Below are 16,567 nucleotides of genomic sequence, written 5' to 3' on the forward strand. Positions count from 1 at the left end.
TCAGGGTAGGTTACTGGAGATTTATTGGTTTCCTTAAGTGGTATCATATTTTCCAGATTCTTCATGATATGTGTAAGCTTGCATTGGTGAATGTGCATTTGAAAGAGCAGACACTGCTTCCAGACTTTACAGACTGTTTTTGACAAATAAAGATCATTTCTGCCAGGTCCCTGAACTGGTAGGACAGCCTCTGGTCTAGCAAAGCTGGAGTCAGGTTATGTGGCTGCTGCTGGGTGGTTTTTGTGTCTGGTCAGTGGACCTGTTGGCAGGGACATGGATGGTGTGACTTCCTCTGGGTGCCTAGGTGGGCAGGATTGCCTCCCTACTGTGGTAGAGTGGAGCTGAACCTATGTCACAGGGCTGCATTAGACTCTGCACTCACTCTCATGTCCACAGTTGGCAATCCTGTTGCCAGGGATGCCAAATGGTGTGGCTCCTTCTGGATCTCTGGGCAGACAGGACTTCCTCTAGGACCATGGTGGTGCAGGGTTGGAGCCACATCGTGAAGCAGCTTTGGGGTTCACAGTTGTGTCTGAACAACAACATGGCAGGCATGTTGCTGAGGGCACACTGTTTCTGTGGGAGAATGAGGGTTGGAGAACCTCCTTTTCTGTCATCTCATTGACATCGGTTATGAATACAGAATTAGCACAATGGTAGAATTAAAATCAATTAATATCACCCCTGAGTGTTTTCTGTGACTCATGTCTCAGAAGAAACACCTCTTGTAGGAACTGTTTGGCAAACTCTGTCTGTACACTTCCACTCAGAACTCACTCTCTACCAGGTTCATTGACAAATCCTAAGTTTTCAAGAGAAATGTCTAGGACCATCCCTTCTTCCTCCTGTGACTCTCTGAGCTTACTTAACGTAACAGACTCATCTTTTTCCTCATTTAGGTCACCTAAGAATTTCTTGGAATTTTTTGCCATCAAAAATTGTCAGAAAAATAAAATTTGGTACCATAAAAGTGGATTAGTTATAATGTCTATATTTCTTCTCTTGAGCCATCATCCATCTACAGTTGGCATGCCCTCATGGATCCAGACTTTATGATTTCCTCTACCCCAAGTCACTTGAGGATTGGCTCGTGGGGGATAAAACTGATCAGACTATGAACCCCACAAGTCTCAGGAAAGCTTTATAACTTTGTCTGGATGATAGGTCTCTGCTCTCTCATAGCCATTTCACTCTGGTTTGTTCTGTTCTTCATATCTCTATACTCAAGTTTGAGTGCCCACATATTATTCATTATTTCCTTGGGCTCTGGAAGTCCCAGGCTCCTAAAAGAGAAATTTACTTCTCCAACAAATGCTAAAATATATGTTCCTGGTATTCAGCCATTCCTGATGATCTGTCTTGGGCCCTGTAGTTTCCTGGCCCCTAGATAAAGAATTCACATTTCTAACCAATCTCAAAGCATTTGTTGCTGGGATTCAGTCATTCCTAACTGACCCTGCAAATACTTCTGGGTTTCTCTTCAGAAACTTGCTCATGAAAATGCAACCCTGACACTGTCAAATTCTCTCTCCATGTCCCACTCCTGGAAAAGAAAAGCTTTCACACCGTTGCCTATTACATATTGTTTCCAATTGTCAAGCCAAGATCATGAACACTCACTGGCTTTGTTTGTTTCTTTTAGGATTTGTGCGTCTGGTTGGAGGGGATGGACCCTGCTCAGGGCGAGTAGAAGTGCATTCTGGAGAAGACTGGACCCCAGTGTCTGATGGGAACTTTACATTCCCCACGGCCCAGGTCATCTGTGCAGAAATGGGATGTGGCAAGGCTGTGTCTGTCCTGGGACACGTGCCCTTCAGAGCATTAAATGGCCGGGTCTGGGCTGAAGAGTTCAGGTGTGAGGGGGAGGAGCCTGAGCTCTGGTCCTGCCCCAGAGTGCCCTGTCCAGGGGGCACTTGTCACCACAGTGGAGCTGTTCAAGTTGTCTGCTCAGGTGAGATGCAGATCAGGACATGAACCTCCCTGCATACTCTGTTCAGGTCAGAAAAACATGAGATTTTGCTAAAATTCTGTCTTTTCCACCAGCATACACAGAAGTCCGGCTCATGAAAAATGGCACCTCTCAGTGTGAGGGGCAAGTGGAGATGAATATTTCTGGAAGATGGAGAGCGCTCTGTGCTTCCCACTGGACTAGGGCCAATGCCAATGTTGTCTGTCGTCAGCTCGGCTGTGGAGTTGCCATCTCCATCCCAAAAGGAGCAGAAGGAGGTGATCAAATCTGGGAAGCCCGATTTCACTGCTTGGGGGCTGAGCCTTTCTTGTGGAATTGCCCTGTGACTGCCCTGGGTGTTCCTGACTGTACCCATGGAAACACGGCCTCTGTGATCTGCTCAGGTAAGAGAGAGGGAAGGGCTAACTGGTACTCAGGATGCTCCTTGAGTGAAACGTCCCCAAGAGCAGAGACTGAGGGAAAATTGACCTCAAAAGTTAGATATTGCATGGTGAAATATGGTTTTTGTCATTGTTCATTTTGCAGAGCAGGGCAAGAAGCATTAAGGGGAATAATATTTTTTATAATAAACATAGGTATTTGAGTATAATCATAGAGAACAATGTATAAGCAGTAAGTATATACCTCAGTCAGCGTTTTTCCCCACTGAACCATGTGAGAATTACTATACCCATCAGATTCCTTTACTAGGTATCTCAGCATGTATTTCTTAAGTGCAAAGACATTCATTCAAATGCAGGAAATTTTAATTTCACACAATATTATTAACTGTTTATTTGAAATACATCAGAACCTGAAGTTGTTTGCTTTTTATTTGGTTTTGTTATAGTAGAAAAGTTTAATTGCAAATTCAATATTTTTAATAAATCAGGATTTTTCAGATTTTCTATTTGTTCTTGTGTCACTTCAACTGGTGCTTTTCAAAGAATTTCTCCACTTTAGCTAAATGTTTAAAAGTCTTGGCAAAGGGGGAGTGACACCAGCATCATGGTGGTGTAAGATGTCCCTCCTTTTTGTCTCTCTTTTTAACAACTAATGATCAAAAGTGCCTCTGTGAAAGTTGTGGGATCCAATATCCCATACCAAGGGACCAGGAAGATGATCACCCACCTGGGCATCCAGTAATAGGCAGATAGACATTGGTACAGACTGCGAACCCAACAGGAGCTAGTGAACCTGTCCCAGCCCCCTGAGCCATGGTCAAGGAAAACCTGGAGAAAGTTGGCAAGTGCTGATTTGGTCAGACACTTACGAAAATTGTTAGAAGTCCAGGATTCCTCAGAGGAGATTTCAGTACTCTGTTGGAGCCAAAAAAAAAAAAAAAAGTTTGAATGATTGGAGAGGATTAAAGAATTTTGTTAGTGCTGCCCCTCACCCCAAGGTGACACAGCATAAAACTGAACTAGCCAGTGGTGTGTCTCCCATGGGGGAAAAGGAGAGCAGTGAGCTAGTGTCCACTCAGTACTGCTGGAGAAGCCAGTTTCTCTCCAGCAGCACCCAGAGTTCTGGGGCCAGACCTCCATGACTGCGGGGAGAGAGGAGATATGAAAGATCATTAAGAAAGTCAAAGGGCATAAAAGGGATGCAATTCCTGCTGACTGTGCTCAGGGCTTCAGCAGGAAGCCCATTCATAATCCTCTGGGAGAATGTCACCCAAAGATCTCCCTCCCTGGGCCTGTGGGCACCTCCAATTCCCTGAGTACTAAACTCACACTTACTGCCACTCTCCTGACAGCTGCTTTTGTGTGTTCCCAAGTGTGGAGGTGAAAGCAAGCTCCAGTGAATGGAGTGATCTCAAAAAAACAGACCAGGGTCTGTGGGCAAGGAGGTAACCACAGACTTGAGCTGTAGCACAACATGCTGCAAAACAGAAGAGTGGTTTCCAGCAGCCTGGTGAGTTGTAAGAACCAGGAGACATAAAAGCTTAAGATTTCTGCTGCAAGAAGGAGCAAGAAATGTGGAGCAAGTGAGTCTATACAAGGTCAGAGAAGAGTATATACCACCTGAATGTAATTAGTAAAGATTTGATGGGGTGTCTGCTACATCTAAAGCAAAAGCAGCAATGCAAAATTGCGAGGAACTTGAAGAATCAAGGAAAGTAGTCATCACCAAAGGGTCAAAATAACCTTCCAAAACTGACAAAGACACATGTTGATGACATGGAATTTTGTGATCTAGCTTATAAAGGATCCAACATAGCTCTTCTGAGGAAACTGAATGAGATACAAGAAAACACAGAAAGACAATTTGATGAAATCAGGAAAACAATAGATGAACAGAATGAGAAATTTAACAAAGAGAAGTTATAAAAAGAACCAAACAGAAATTCTGCTGCTGAAGAATTTAATAAATGAAATGAAAAAAAATACAATAGAGAGCATCTCTAACAGAGTAGATCAAATTCAAGATAGATTCAGTGACTACTGGATCCAATCTTTGAAATAATCAGTCAGTGGAGAACCAAAGGAATAAGTAAAAAGGAACAAAGATATCCTATGTGATCTATGGGTCTCCAACTAACACACAAATATTAGAGTAATTAGGGTTCTATGAGAAGAGAGGGAGATGCTGAGAGAAAGTTTATTTAAATGAATAATAGCTGTGAACTTTTCAAACTTGGGGAGAGGCTTGAAAATTCACATTGATGAAGCTAATAGATCACCTTATTATCTGGATGCAAAAAGACCTTCTCCCAGAAACACTATAATTAAACTGTAAAAATCAAAGACAAAGAAAGAATCATAAAAGTAGCAGAAAAAATATTGAATAAAGTGGAATAACTAAATGATTATAATGTGCTGTTTAAAATTTGAAACTCTACTGGTAACATCCAGGACCAGCTTGTTCACATTGTTTAGGGTTGCAGATTGATGACTTACATATGGTTTGTCCATGTATGCAGATTGTCTTTCTAATGATCAATGAGGCGTAAACCAAATATAAGTGATATTTCTTTACTAGCAAAAACTAGGGAAAAATTGGAAAAATTCCATTTATTATAGTATCAAGACTGTTAACTATGTAGGAAGAAACTAAACAAAATATTTAAAGGCCTTTACATTGAAAGTCACAGAACATCTAAAAAAAAAAATATATGTATATATACACCATGTTAATGGATTAGAAAACTCAATAGAGTTGTCAATTCTCTTCACTTGATCAACACAATCAATCTAATCCTAATCAAAATCTCAGCAATATTTTTATACAACTTTCTAAGCCAATTATAAATTATATATTTAAATGGAAAGGAAATGGAATGGACAAAACAATTTTGAAAAAGAAGGACAAAAATGTAAGTAACCTAACTTCAAGTTCCCTACAAAGTATCCAAAGCAACGTGGACATTGAATAAGGATAGGTTAATAGATCAATGGAACGTAATAAAGTTCAGTAATAGATCCAAACCCATGTATAATAAGTTGATTTTCTGCAAAGGCATAAAGATATTTCAAAGGGGAAAATATAATCTCTTCAAAAAATGATTGGCTAACTGAATATCTGCATGGGAAAAAAGTGAACCACAATCCTTACTTCACACCATAAGCCCCATTCCCCCCAACCTCACCCTGCAGAAAACCCCTCAATCCATCAAAATATCTCAAATAAATGATCAGTCTCATGTAAAATTTAATTATAAAACTTGAAGAAGAAAACTAAGAAAAATTATCATGACCCTGGAGTAGGCAAACATTTCCTAAGGCACATAAGGCATTAACCATTAAAAAAATGAGAAGTGATTTTCATCAAAATTAAAACATTTGCTTTTTGAAAGAAAACATTAAGCAAATGAAAAGGTACTCAACTGATAGGGAGAAATTAATTGCAATACGTATATCTAACAAAGGACTTGTATCCAGAATAAGAGAAGAATTTATAGCAGAAAAATAAGAAAAGAAATACCCAGTTTAAACATGGGCAAAAGATTAAGAAAGCCAGTTCCCCAAATATGATATACAAATGGCCAATAAGTAAATGAAAAGATACTCAATATCATTAGTTATTAAGGAAATTCAAATTAAAGTATAGGAGATATAAATTCACAAGCTAGAATGGCTAGAGTTAAAGAGACTGACAATTCCAAGTTTGGGGAAGGATATTGATTCACTAGAACCCTCATACACTGCTGATAATAATGTGAAAGAAGACAACTCTTCCGGAAAAATCAAGTTTTTAAAGGTAGGCATACACTTACCATGTCACCCAAAATTTCTGTTACACAAGAGGAATGAAAAGATTTGTCCACAAAAACTTTAGGCAAGCAAAGTCATAGCATCTTTATTTAAAAGAGCAAAAAGTTATAAACCACTCCAATTTTCTTTAGCAAAAGAATGGAAAACAAATTATGGCATATTCATACACTGTAAACCTTTAACAATAGAAAGAATAAACTACTCATAAATCCAACTACACAGATAAATCTCAAAGCATGCTGAGTGAAAGAAGCCATGTAAAAAAGGATTATATTTTATATGATTTTATTAAATTCTAGAAAAACACAACTAATCTATTGTTATAGAAGACAGATCCTGGGTCTGGGTTAGTGGGGCTTTTATTGGTTGCAAAAAGCATATAGGAACTTTTGGGGTAATTTATATATCCTGAATTTTAATTGTGGTAGTGGATACACTGGCACAGACAATTGTCAAAACTTATGAAAACATATTCAAGATAAGTGTATTTTATTGCATGAAAATTATACCTCACTACAGATGGTTTACTATTTGTCTTTTGTTTTTAGCTTAATTCTACTTCAGTAAAACACCATATTTTTAATGATTTTAACCCTTTGAAAAATTTTGGATCGCATTTTTGTATAACATGATCAGCCTTGGTAAAAGACCCATCAGCCCTCGGAATAAGGTGTGTTCTGTGGTTTTGAGATGCATGTTTGTTAAGCGATACCATTCAAATATTCAAAATATTTACTGACTGGTTTTGCTGGTTTGCTCTATCAGTTACTGAGGCTGATAGAAGGTGGTTTCTGGTTACTGCTGCTGCATAACAAATTATTTCAAAATCTAGTCACTTAGAGCAACCTTTTTAGTTTGCATAACACAGATGACTGCGTGTTTTTTCTCCAGCTCCCAATCACATTTTCCTCACTTGCTTTAAGACCTCATTGACTGCATTGCCCAAGCCCGTTAGGCTTCTGCTAATAAGCTCCTCCACCCCTTTTAGCTTCTGCCTCTTACTTTGTTCCAAAAGCAATGTCACATGTTTTAGGTGGCATCCCAAATTTGAGCCATTATGGATACAGATGCTATGTTATATGCATATACAAGTCCTTTTGAAGACAAACACTTCATTTGTCTTCAGTAAATACTTAGTAACATGGTGAGTATAAGTGTTTGGTTACTATTGCTGCAGAACAAAATTTCCCTTAAAACTCCTTTTTATTTTTGCCCGTGATTTGCTGGAATTTGGGAAGTGCTCAGATTGGCAGTTCTGTCTTGGGGTCTCATCAGGTTGCAGTCAGATATCAGCTTGGGCTGAAGTCATCTGAGGATCCAACTGAGTTGGGGATCCAGGATGGTTCATGAACAAGCCTGGCAAGGTGGAAGTTCAGCTGGGTTGAACTGAGTGACCAGAGACCTGCACATGACAGTCTCTGCAGGACGAGAGTCTCAAGAGGGTAGACTTGCCTATGATTTCCCAGGAGGCTGCAAGACTTTTCAGACCTAGTGCTGAAAGTCAAGCAGTGCTACCTTTACTTCCTTCTCTTGCTTTCTTGGAACTCACAAAGGTCAGCAGATATTCAAAGGAAGGAGGCATAGACCTCACTTCTCAGTGGAGGTAACGTCAAAGATTCTGTGGATATGTTGAAAAACCACCAACCCTACCAACCTTCTGATCATTACTGTTTCTGCAGGAAACCAGACCCAGGTGCTGCCCCAGTGCAACGACTCCGTGCCTGAACCAGCAGGCTCTGAAGCCCCAGAGGAGAGCGCTGCTGCCAACTGCTCAGGTGAGGGGTCCCACTAGACCAGAAGACCCTTCTCAGTCCCTGTGTCAATGCCCCATTGTCCCATTCCTCTCTCCTCAGACAGCAGACAGCTCCGCCTGGTGGCCGGGGGCGGTCGCTGCGCCGGGAGAGTGGAGATCTTTCACCAGGGCTCCTGGGGCACCGTCTGTGATGACGGCTGGGACCTGAACGATGCCCACGTGGTGTGCAGGCAGCTGGGCTGTGGAGAAGCCCTCAACGCCACGGTGTCGGCTCGCTTCGGGGCGGGATCAGGGCCCATCTGGCTGGACGACCTGAACTGCACAGGAAAGGAGTCCCACGTGTGGAGGTGCCCTTCCCAGGGCTGGGGGCGGCACGACTGCAGACACAAGGAGGATGCGGGGGTCATCTGCTCAGGTCTGCGCTGCACATTGTCCCCAGGCTGGAGGAGGGGTGGGGACCCTGGAGGACGAGGGTCTGAGCACTGAGGAAGAGTTCCTGAAAGGGCCAGAGCAGGAATTTCCTCCCACGGAGCCTGTCCTTCCAGCAGATGTGAAGAAGAGGTTCTTTCACTTCCTCCTGCAGCTGCTGAGGTTCTGGTCCTTTCTTCTCAGCAATAGCTCCTGGCAGAGCTGTTTCTTACAGTTTCCACTTGAAAGCAGGGCTCACTCTTCCGTTACCTTTGGTAGTAAAATCTCGAGATCCTGTTGCTATTGTAATGAAACCACATATTGAGTAGTTACAAAAACACGAATTTATTATTTTACAATTCTGTATGTTAGAAGTCTGACAAGGGTCTCAGAGGGCTAACATCCAGGTGTCCACAGGGCTGCATTCTTCCTGGAGGCTCTGGGGAGGATTCCTTTTCCCCAGCCTTTTCTAATTTCTAAAGGTGGCCTGCGTTCCTTGGCTTGGAGCTCCCTTATTCTTCAGACAACATTCCCTCTTCTGACCATTCTTCCGTGTCTCATCTCCTTCTAACCAGTCAGGAAGAGTATTCCAGTTTTACGGATAGTGGGTCTTAGGATGTGATTAGATTGGATTTACTTTGTTAATTCATAATATTGCAGGTTAATCTCACCATCCCAAGGTCCTAGTCTTAATAATTTCTATAAAGTCCCTTTTGAAATATAAGGTATTCACAGGTTTCAGAGATTAGGATGTGGACGTCTCTGGGGTCCATTATTCTGTCTGTCACTTCCATGTCCCTTTCACATACTGTCTTAGAGGTTTTTTCAGGAAGCAGGATTCAGCTCCCCCCCTGCTGCAGGTGCCCAGGTTGGTCTTCCTCTCTGTTCATATCCACTACATCATTGTGGTAGAAATAGAAAGACAGACACAAATAGACAAAAAAGGAGAAAGATTTCAGTCTTGTCACCTGGTGGGTATTTCCTCAGCTGGGTCGGGGATGACTGTTCACTACTTCTGGGAAGAGAGGAAAACCCAGAGCACTGAGTGGGGTGCTTACTGTGTCCTGTTTCCTCCCTTTCAATTTTAGAGTTCCTGGCCCTCAGGATGGTGAGCGAGGACCAGGAGTGTGCTGGGTGGCTGGAAGTTTTCTACAACGGGACCTGGGGCAGTGTCTGCCACAGCCCCATGAGAGACATCACCTTGTCCATCATCTGCAGTCAGCTTGGCTGTGGGGACAGTGGAACTCTCAACTCTTCTGTTCCTCTTAGGGAAGGTTCTAGACCCCGGTGGGTAGATGAAATCTACTGTCGGAAAACTGATACCTCTCTCTGGCAATGTCCTTCTGACCCTTGGAAATACAGTTCATGCTTTCCAAAGGAGGAAGCCTATATCTCGTGTGCAGGTGACTTACTGTCTGTTTCTGTGTGTCTGTGTCAACCTTGTAGGTCGTTGTTAGTGACATTTTGTACTTTCAGATCTAAGTGATGAGTTTAAACTGAGTCTACAAAATGAATTTTGGATCAAGATGATTTAATCCATATGTTCCAATATTGTTTCAAAGGAAAAAGTAAAGAAATCTGGGCTGACAGCAGTTTATGTGAAAAATACCATGGAGATTAGGTGCATGTGTTCCAAGTGCAAAAACACAACTGGAAACCATGTCACAGGGAGTCTATAATCAGGCTAATTAGCAGAAATGCCAGAGTAGATGCAGCCTAATTGTTGACCTCAGACTTTGAAGGACTTTCCCATGGAAGAGGGAGGAGATTCACCAGAGCTGCTCCAGGGGGCAGGACACTGATGATGGATGGAGATTTCAGGGAGGCAGGTTTGGGTTCACCCTCAGTACAAGCAGTGTAGGGGAATCTCACCCCTGTGATGATACCCCAGGGAAAGAACAATACTACCAGGTCAAAGAACACTGGAGGCACAAAGGATGGCCAGCCCTCCTTCCCTTATGTCTCCTTTTGCCTGTCTCTGTGTCTCTTCCCTGAATCAGCCACATTTGCTACTGCTGGACTTGTAGCATGCTTGGCACTAGGGAAATTGTGTCCTTTCCACTGGTTTGTTTTATGCCTAGAGAAAGACCAGTTCCTTTCTCTTTCATCTACATTACAAAGACATTACTTACTTACTGTAAACAGAGAAGACATATAAAATGTAAAAAGATAAATGAATCACATCCCATGGCCTCTTGTCCACTCATATCCTCCTGATGTAAACAAGATTAATGGACTGATATATGCTATTTTTCACATTCCTCCATTATCATATTTATATCCAAACACATATACCCATAAAAGAGTTTATGTTGATGGTGTATTGTTATTTATTTTTACAAGATTGGGATTCTATCATACACATTATCATTAAATTTGCTTTTTATCACTTAATAATATATCATGGATATTCCTTCAGGTAGCTCTAACTCTTGTAAAACAATGGCATAATATTTCATTAATGAGAGGTTGGTACTCCAGTTCATATTACCATTTGCCTGTTTACTGGTAGGTCAATTGTTTTAAATTTTTTTCCCCTCGACAAACAATTTTGTGGTAAGCATTTTGTACATGTATCTCTATATATTGCTGAGTTTATTACTTAGGATTACTCCCAATGTTGATATTATTAGATAAAAGGGTGTATATATATATATATATATATATATATATATATATATATCACACACATATACATTTGTATGTACATAGATAATCACACACAAATTTTAATAGATATTGTCAAATTACTTTCTAGGACTAATTATTTCCAATTGTCTTCATATCTAGATAGAAAATGCCGGGATTTTTCAATAACTTGACTATTAAACTAAAGCCAAATCATAGAGAAATTCCAAGACCAATAAACTGTAAGAGCTCACAAGTCTCATCCTAAAACATTTGAAGTCTGAAATAAGGATGACAGTCGCTTTACTCCTGGTTCCTTTCAACTTCCTTCCTTCCCTCCATCCTTTCCTTACTTCCTTCTTTTGCAGTTTCACAGGATCTTCCCTTCATTCACCCTTTTTTTTTTCATTCCCCTTTGTTTCCCCCCCACTATTTCATACACACACACGCGCGCGCGCGCGCATGCACACACCATTCTGGTATACCCCGGATGATGTGCTAGGAGTTGCCTGAAATCCACAGCCGAGGGGGAGTGTGACAATAGATATTGCAAAGGCAGAAGCTCACTCCCTTCCTTGCCTCTCTCCACATCTTTTTCTGGTTCCTGTGGAAGGTTGAAGGGATATTAAACAATAAGACCTTATTTTGATGATAACTTTCTATGATCAAACACAATGGATTGAGAAGTAGTGAGTTCTCCAATCCTGAACATGAGCAACCATACAAAAGAGTTCCTTACATCATTTTTAGTGATGTCTTACTACTTAGGGTAGGAGGTTTGATAGTATAATACAGAAAGGATATACCAATTCTGATATTTTATGACAAATACTGTGTATATGTCTGTTTTCTTGCATTGTTTTGAATTTATGTTTTCTTTTTTTTAACATCTTTATTGGAGTATAATTGCTTTACAATGGTGTGTTAGTTTCTGCTTTATAATAAAGCAAATCAGCTATACATATACATATATCCCCATATCTCCTCCCTCTTGTGTCTCCCTCCCAACCTCCCTATCTCACCCCTCTAGGTGGTCACAAAGCACCGAGCTGATCTCCCTGTGCTATGCGGCAGCTTTCCACTAGCTATCTATTTTGGTAGTGCATATATGTCCATGCCACTCTCTCACTTCGTCCCAGCGTACCCTTCCCCCTCCCCGTGTCCTCAAGTCCATTCTCTACGTCTGTGTCTTTATTTCTGTCCTGTACCTAGGTTCTTCAGAACCATTTCTTTTTTTTTCTTCTTTTTTTTAGATTCCATATATATGTGTTAGCATACGGTATTTGTTTTTCTCTTTCTGACTTATTTTACTCTGTATGACAGTCTCTAGATCCATCTACCTCACTATAAATAACTCAATTTCACTTCTTTTTTTTTGGCTGAGTAATATTCCATTGTATATATGTGCCACATCTTCTTTATCCATTCATCTGTCAATGGACACTTAGGTTGCTTCCATGTCCTGGCTATTGTAAATAGAGCTGCAATGAACACTGTGGTACATGACTCTTTTTGAATTATGGTTTTCTCAGGGTATATGCCCAGTAACGGGATTGCTGGGTCATATGGTAATTCTATTTTTAGTTTTTTAAGGAACCTCCATACTGTTCTCCATAGTGGCTGTATCAATTTACATTCCCACCAACAGTGCAAGAGTGTTCCCTTTTCTCCACACCCTCTCCAGCATTTATTGTTTCTAGATTTTTTGATGATGGCCATTCTGACTGGTGTGAGATGATATGTCATTGTAGTTTTGATCTGCATTTCTCTAATGATTAATGATGTGGAGCATTCTTTCATGTGTTTGTTGGCAATCTGTATATCTTCTTTGGAGAAATGTCTGTTTAGGTCTTCTGCCCATTTTTGGACTGGGTTGTCTGTTTTTTTGATATTGAGCTGCATGAGCTGCTTGTAAATTTTGGATATTAATCCTTTGTCAGTTGCTTTACTTGCAAATATTTTCTCCCATTCTGAGGGTTGTCTTTTGGTCTTGTTTGTGGTTTCCTTTGCTGTGCAAAAGCTTTTAAGTTTCATTAGGTCCCATTTGTTTATTTTTGCTTTTATTTCCATTTCTCTAGGAGCTGGGTCAAAAAGGAACTTGCTGTGATTTATGTCATAGAGTGTTCTGCCTATGTTTTCCTCTAAGAGTTTCATAGTGTCTGGCCTTATATTTAGGTCTTTAATCCATTTTGAGGTTTTTTTTGTGTATGGTGCTAGGGAGTTTTAAAACTTCATTCTTTTACATGTAGCTGTCCAGTTTTCCCAGCACCACTTATTGAAGACGCTGTCTTTTCTCCATTGTATATTCTTGCCTCCTTTATCAAAGATAAGCTGACCATATGTGTGTGGGTTTACCTCTGGGCTTTCTATCCTGTTCTATTGATTTATATTTCTGTTTTTTGTGCCAGTACCATATTGTCTTGATTACTGTAGCTTTGTAGTACAGTCTGAAGTCAGGGAACCTGATTCCTCCAGATCTGTTTTTCTTTCTCAAGATTGCTTTGGCTATTCAGGGTCTTTTGTGTTTCCATAAAAATTGTGAAATTTTTTGTTCTAGGTCTGTGAAAAATGCCATTGGTAGTTTGATAGGGATTATATTGAATCTGTAGATTGCTTTGGGTAGTATAGTCATTTTCACAATATTGATTCTTCCAATCCAAGAACATAATATGTCTCTCCATCTGTTTGTATCATATTTAATTTCTTTCATCAGTGTCTTATTGTTTTCTGCATACACTTCTTTCATCTCCCTAGGTAGGTTTATTCCTAGGTATTTTATTCTTTTTGTTGCAATGGTCATGGGAGTGTTTCCTTAATTTCTCTTTCAGACTTTACATCATTAGTGTATAAGAATGCAAGATTTCTGTGCATTATTTTGTATCCTGCTACTTTACCAAATTCATTGATTAGCTCTAGTAGTTTTCTGGCAGCATCTTTAGGATTCTCTATGTATAGTATCATGTCATCTGCAGTGACAGTTTTACTTCTTCTTTTCCAATTTGGATTCCTTTTATTTCTTTTTTTCTCTGATTGCTGTGGCTAAAACTTCCAAAACTATGTTGATAATAGTGGTGAGAGTGGACAGCCTTGTCTTGTTCCTGATCTTAGAGGAAATGGTTTCAGTTTTTCACCATTGAGAATGATGTTGGCTGTGGGTTTGTCATATATGGGCTTTATTATGTTGTGGTAAGTTCCCTCTGTGCCTACTTTCTGGAGGGTTTTTATCATAAATGGGTGATGAATTTTGTCGAAAGCTTTTTCTGTATCTATTGAGATGATCATATGGTTTTTATCCTTCAATTTGTTAATATGGTGTATCACATTGATTGATTTGTATATATTGAAGAATCCTTGCATTCCTGGGATAAACCCCATTTGATCATGGTTTATGATCCTTTTAATTTACTGTTGGATTCTGTTTGCTAGTGTTTTGTTGAGGATTTTTGCATCTATGTTCATCAGTGATATTGGCCTGTAGTTTTCTTTCTTTGTGACATCTTTGTCTGGTTTTGGTATCAGGGTGATGGTGGCCTCATAGAATGAGTTTGGGAGTGTTTCTCCATCTGCTATATTTTGGAAGGGTTTGAGAAGGATAGGTGTTAGCTCTTAGTTAGTAAGTTAGTTAGTTAGTAAGTATTTGATAGAATTCACCTGTGAAGCCTTCTGGTCCTGGGCTATTTTTCTTTGGAAGATATTTAATCACAGTCTCAATTTCAGTGCTTGTGATTGGTCTGTTTATATTTTCTATTTCTTCGTGGTTCAGTCTCGGAAGGTTGTGCTTTTCTAAGAATTTGCCCACTTCTTCCAGGTTGTCCATTTTATTGGCATAGAGTTGCTTGTAGTCATCTCTCATGATCCTTTGTATTTCTGCAGTGTCAGTTGTTACTTCTCCTTTTTCATTTCTAATTCTATTGATTTGAGTCTTCTCCCTTTTTTTCTTGATGAGTCTGGCTAATGGTTTATCAATTTTGTTTATCTTCTCAAAGAACCAGCTTTTAGTTTTATTGATCATTGTATTGTGTCATTTCTTTTACATTTATTTCTGATCTGATCTTTATGATTTCTTTCCTTCTGGTAACTTTGGGTTTTTTTGTTCTTCTTTCTCTAATTGCTTTAGGGGTAAGGTTAGGTTGTTTATTTGAGATGTTTCTTGTTTCGTGAGGTAGGATTGTATTGCTATAAACTTCCCTCTTAGAACTGCTTTTGCTGCATCCCATAGGTTTTGGGTCATCGTGTGTTCATTGTCATTTGTTTCCAGGTATTTTTTGCTTTCCTCTTTGATTTCTACAGTGATCTCTTGGTTATTTAGTAATGTATTTTTTAGCCTCCATATGATTGTATTTTTTACAGATTTTTTCCTGTAATTGATATCTAGTCTTATAGCATTGTGGTCGGAAAAGATACTTGATACGACTTCAATTTTCTTAAATTTACCAAAGCTTGATTTGTGACCCAAGATATGATCTATCCTGGAGAATGTTCCATGAGCACTTGAGAAGAAAGTGTATTCTGTTGTTTTTGGATGGAATGTCCTATAAATATCAATTAAGTCCATCTTGTTTAATGTATCACTTAAAGCTTGTGTTTCCTTATTTATTTTCATTTTGGGTGATCTGTCCATTGGTGAAAGTGGGGTGTTAAAGCCCCCTACTATGATTGTGTTACTGTCAATTTCCCCTTTTATAGCTGTTAGCATTTGCCTTATGTATTGTGCTCCTATGTTGGGTGCATATATATTTAAAATTGTTAGATCTTCTTCTTGGTTTGATCCCTTGATCGTTATGTAATGTCCTTCTTTGTCTCTTGTAATAGTCTTTATTTTAAAGTCTATTTTGTCTGATACAAGAATTGCTACTCCAACTTTCTTCTGATTTCCATTTGAATGGACTATCTTTTTCCATCCCCTCACTTTCAGTCTGTATGTGTCCCTATGTCTGAAGTGGGGTCTTGTACACAGCATATATATGGGTCTTTTCTTTGTATCCATTCAGCCTGACTATGTCCTTTGGTTGGAGCATTTAATCCATTTACATTTAAGGTAGTTATCAATATTTATGTTCCTATTACCATTTTCTTAATTGTTGTGGGTTTGTTATTGTAGGCCTTTTCCTTCTCTTGTACTTGCTGCCTAGAGAAGTTTCTTTAGCATTTGTTGTAAAGCTGGTTTGGTGGTGCTGAATTCTCTTAGCTTTTGCTTGTCTGTGAAGCTTTTAATTTCTCTGTCGAATCTGAATGAGATCCTTGCTGGGTAGAGTAATCTTGGTTGTATGTTTTTCCCTTTTATCACTTTAAATATGTCCTGCCACTCCCTTCTGGCTTGCAGAGTTTCTGCTGAAAGATCAGCTGTTAACCTTCTGGGAATTCCCTTGTATGTTATGTGTTGCTTTTCCTTTGCTGCTTTTAATATTTTTTCTTTGTATTTAATTTTTGATAGTTTGATTAAGATGTGTCTTGGCGTGTATGTCTATTTTCTTTGTCTTCAATACTTTTATGTGCTTTTTTTTTTTGGTTCTGTGTTTTTTATCTCTGCGTCCTCTTAATATAGTTTTTCTCAGTATATTTATTTGTGCCTCCTGGACACTTACTACCCAGCTGTTTTTCTACTTATCTATCTTT

The 16,567-nt window shown here is 39.6% G+C and overlaps 1 protein-coding gene across 1 annotated transcript in view; it reads left to right on the forward strand.

Annotated features, from left to right (window-relative positions):
• Positions 1-16,567, forward strand: part of LOC132372819 (antigen WC1.1-like) — a 44,247-nt gene that overhangs the window by 16,153 nt on the left and 11,527 nt on the right. The window contains exons 3-7 of the mRNA XM_059934936.1: positions 1,643-1,951; positions 2,044-2,352; positions 7,842-7,937; positions 8,016-8,330; positions 9,412-9,726. Of these exons, the coding sequence (XP_059790919.1) occupies positions 1,643-1,951; positions 2,044-2,352; positions 7,842-7,937; positions 8,016-8,330; positions 9,412-9,726 (1,344 nt within the window). The remainder of the gene's footprint in view (positions 1-1,642; positions 1,952-2,043; positions 2,353-7,841; positions 7,938-8,015; positions 8,331-9,411; positions 9,727-16,567) is intronic.

The sequence above is a fragment of the Balaenoptera ricei genome, chromosome 10, assembly GCF_028023285.1.
Source record: "Balaenoptera ricei isolate mBalRic1 chromosome 10, mBalRic1.hap2, whole genome shotgun sequence".
NCBI lineage: Eukaryota > Metazoa > Chordata > Mammalia > Artiodactyla > Balaenopteridae > Balaenoptera > Balaenoptera ricei.